Source organism: Nicotiana tabacum, chromosome 21 (genome assembly GCF_000715075.1).
Source record: "Nicotiana tabacum cultivar K326 chromosome 21, ASM71507v2, whole genome shotgun sequence".
NCBI lineage: Eukaryota > Viridiplantae > Streptophyta > Magnoliopsida > Solanales > Solanaceae > Nicotiana > Nicotiana tabacum.
This window is the reverse complement of record NC_134100.1, coordinates 88059943-88064134: the sequence shown is the minus strand read 5'-3', so window position 1 is coordinate 88064134 and position 4192 is coordinate 88059943. Positions and strand designations below refer to the sequence as shown.

Below are 4192 nucleotides of genomic sequence, written 5' to 3'. Positions count from 1 at the left end.
ACTAACCACCCTAAATCCCAAACCACTCAAAACCTTTCTCAAGGCATGTAGTCATCCTACCACATAACTCATATGCTACTTGGCCACTCTCCCACTTTGGTCAAACCCTCTCCTTTAAGTAACTACTCGACTTCTGTTTCTCATACTTGGCCTTTTGGAAATTTAACCACCGTAAGACACTTTCCACATGTCTTTCCTCATCCTTCGCTGCCCAGTTATTGCCTTAAATCAAAATCTATCTCTGTAGCATTTGAACCAATAGATTACTACTAACTTTAAACCTTTCCGGAAATCACCTTTCTCGAGCCATCAATACCAGGAATGCCGATTCGACCCTGAACCCCTGCACACTGCGACCTCAGACGGCCGCTTTCTTGACACCATTTATAATACTCTGCCCAAGGCGAATTGAAGGAAACCATAACATCGACAGACTTAACACATTATAACCAATCAAGGACTATGCCGCAACATCACAGGCAAAGATTCCACCATGCTCGAAAATATCGAGTCCTGCTACTCCATCAACCCAAGTCTGAACATTCTTAGTTTGATTGCCTTTCCTCCGTCGGAAGTAATATACTGAATCTCTGTATCATGCACTGAGCAAACCTACTTTTAAGTCATTCACTGCCCCGACAAATAGGCAAGCATCCTACCATCACATCAATACTTGCGATAACAACTCATGAGCATTATAGCAACCTATGCATAGCCTCAAAGATCTTAGAAGTATAACTACTGAGCTGAAATGACAGAATATCCTTCCACAAGGTGACGCCAATAGCCCAATCAACTATGCAGGGAGAAACATCCCCACCACATCTGTAGTACCATTACAATTCCTCAATTCCCGATTTATAACCAGCGCTTCACGTCGCATAAAATTGAATGGGAAAGAAATGAAGGCATAAGCCTCAAAGGAATCAAATCGCACGATGAGGAATCAAGAAGGAAACTGCTCCTAACAGCCCTGTAGCCTCTCGAAGATAAGTACAGACGTCTCTGTACCGATCCGCAAGACTCTACTAGACTCGCTCATGACTCGTGAGACCTAAGTGAACCTAGTACTCTGATACCATGTTGTCACGACCAAAAATCCGTTAAAGGTCGTGATGGCGCCAGATACTACTGTCAGGTAAGCCAACACTAAATAGTTAATTAAATTCTCATTTTAATATTTTTGAAATCGTAAATTTACTTCAATTTATCTGGTAAAAGATGAATTTACAGAATAATAACAATGTTTTCAAATTTCAATACTGAACATCCCATAATCATCCCAGAACCCAATGTCACAAGTGCATGAGCATTTTTTAGGAGTTTAAAATAAAATACAATAACTGTACGGAAAACAAATTTGGACAGGAAAGAAAGTACAATACTCTGAAGGAGACTCTGCTTGATGCGGGTCGTACATATGATGCAGCTCACCTATGTCCCCATCATAACCGTGCCTCTGAGCCCACAAGGCCACTAGTCATATATGTACCTGCACAAAACGTGCAACAAGTGTAGTATGAGTACGTAAATTAACGCGTACCCAGTAAGTATCCCGCCTATCCTCGTAGAAGTAGTGACGAGGGATCGACGTTGACAATTACTGTGGCCATTAGTAATATATTTAGTCGTGGGTTTATTAAAAATGACAGTAAACTCAAGAAAATCATGAATCAAGTAAACAATTCCTTTGTTAATAAGTGGTATCCAAATTCACATTTCATCATTTATCAATTTATCTCAGACCAAGGAGGCAATATCATTATATATAAATTTCAAGGGAAGCAATACAAGCATGCACAAATCATGCCGAGGCCGTACGTTCCGATCCAATAAATATTTAAACTGTGCACTACCAGAGGGTCGAATGGCAGGAACTATAGATGTATCTATTTAATCTGCCGAAGCGAACGACCCGCTCCCATGAGAGTAGTAGGAAATACCCCGCTCGCGAATCATACATACGACGCCCCCTATATAGCCGTTCTCAAAATAATAGACGAAAAATATATATTTTTTGTATATATATACATTTTCTATGTCATATACAAAAATTATATAAATTTTATACACTTTTTCGGCAATCGAATGTAAATAATTTCTGACACAGCCTAAAAGTGATAATACCCTTTTGTGAAAAGCACCACTTTTGAAAAAAGTACACTTAAAAGCACTGTTTAAAAGTTTAGTCAAACACTAATTGTTGCTTAAAAATACTTTTCAAATAAATTAGTCAAACACAAACTACGTCTTATCATAAAGTACTTTTAAGAAAAATACTTTATTTTAGAAATACCGCCTAACAGACCACTATAAAAACCAACTCACCTAACCGGTGTCACAAAAATTTCCAATTAGTTGACTAAAAAGCTAAAAATGGAGTACTACAATTTAGCTTTCTTCTATACAGTTTTGGCAGCAGGGATTTTAACCCTTTACGGTATACTAAAGAGAGCAAATGGATGGTTTTATTCAATCAAATTTAGTTCAAAGAAATATCTCATTCCTCAAGGTGAAATGGGCAGGCCATTTATTGGAAATACTCTTTTTTTCTTCGGTTTTGCTGGCGATCATGGCTGATTTCTATCCTACTTTTTTACTAGGTAATAATTAAATTTTTCGCACTCATTCTTGTACTGATTTGATACCTGAGGGTGTATTTGGTACGAAGGAAAATATTTTCCGAAAAATATTTTTCAGCATAAATGTTTTCTCACTATCGAACACTCTATGAAATTTACAAACTATTTCAAAGGGATTAATGGAGAAAACAATAAGCGAAAAAGTCGGTTTTCCTCTTTTAGTTGAAAATATTTTTCAAGAAAAATATATTTTGATGTTTGGTTACTAGAAAATATCTTAAACCGATAGTTTATCGGAAATAACTTCTCTACGTTTTCAAGTAGGGGTAAGGTCTGCGTACACATTACCCTCCCAGATCTCTTGTGGACTTTCACTGGATTTTTATTGTTGTTATTGTTGGTTACCAGAAAAATATAGAAAATGTTAATTTGTACCTAACACACTCTGATCAATTCATGATGTTTTGTTTTTCTGTTGTTTTGAATTTGGTTGTTTAATTGCCTTAATTTTTTTTTTTTTTTTTTTTTTGAAAAAAGAATAGGTTTGGGCCAGAAGGGATGTACAAGGCACACACATATTTGGAAAGTTAAGCATTATCATCACAAAGCCAGAAACAATTAGGAAAATCTTGACGGATGAAGAAAATATTAAGAGAGGTATGCCTGAATATATATCAAAGCTAGCTGGAATAACAAATTCAATCGAAGAAGACAAGCGAATTCGTCGATCAATAACTCCGATAAAGAGTCACGGATTATTATCCAACTATTTTGATTATATAAACGATCTTGTGAAAACTACGTTCGAGAAATACGCTGCTACAGAAGAACCCTTTGAGTTCCTCACTGAAATGAAAAAACCTACATTTGAGGTGTTTATGAGAATTCTTACAGGTGGTGAGGTTGCTAAAGAATTGTTTGATGCTGTGTTCAAGAAGAATAATTTGCTAATGAGTGGCGATCACAGCTTGCCCATTAATATACCTGGATTTGCTTACAATAAGGCATTGAAGGTAAGATGTGTTGAATTATGCGACTATTTTAAAATATACTTTTATTTAAATGTATTTTCTAACACCTTCTTACATGCAGATCTAGTTCTTTTTCATAAGGCAAAACGCACGATTTCTTTTTTTAATAGTGAGTGATGGTAAAGGGGAGCCTTGGAGTAACTGGTAAAGTTGCTGTCATGTGACCAGGAGGTCACAGGTTCGAGTCTTGGAAATAACCTCTTGCAGAAATACAGGGTAAGGCTGTCTACGATAGACCCTTGTGGTCCGGCCCTTTCCGGGACCCGCGTATAGCGGGAGCTTAGTTCATCGGGATGACCTTTAGTCAGTGATGGTGAAACTTGAACGTCCCAAGACTCTACTTGCTATGATTTCATGTAAAATTGTGTGACTATCTCGTCTTAAGGTCATGTGGTTCCATGGCCCATAAAAAATATTCTGTAAGACCCGGCCGGTCGTTTTTAATATATTAGCCCCGATCCCCTATTTACTGCACTTTCCGTATCCGCTTCTGCTTATGTGACTTGCCGGGAAGGTCTTGTTTTGGTTTCGGAGTATTTTGGGACACTTAGTCCTTAAAACGGAAGCTTAAGTCTTAGG

At 37.4% G+C, this 4192-nt stretch overlaps 1 protein-coding gene across 1 annotated transcript; it reads left to right on the top strand.

Annotated features, from left to right (window-relative positions):
• The first annotated feature begins 2458 nt into the window (after positions 1-2458).
• LOC107784413 (ent-kaurenoic acid oxidase 1-like) lies at positions 2459-3680 on the top strand. The gene is made up of 3 exons (XM_016605545.2): positions 2459-2512; positions 3125-3595; positions 3675-3680. The coding sequence occupies exons 1-3, from the start codon at positions 2459-2461 to the stop codon at positions 3678-3680; spliced, it is 531 nt and encodes a 176-aa protein (XP_016461031.2).
• The last annotated feature ends 512 nt before the right edge of the window (positions 3681-4192 follow it).

Coding starts and splice junctions, on each gene's coding strand:
- LOC107784413 (XM_016605545.2), top strand. CDS start 2,459: ATGGATGGTTTTATTCAATCAAATTTAGTTCAAAGAAATATCTCATTC. Junction 2,513..3,124: donor GAAATATCTCATTCCTCAAG/GTGAAATGGGCA, acceptor AAAAAAGAATAG/GTTTGGGCCAGAAGGGATGT.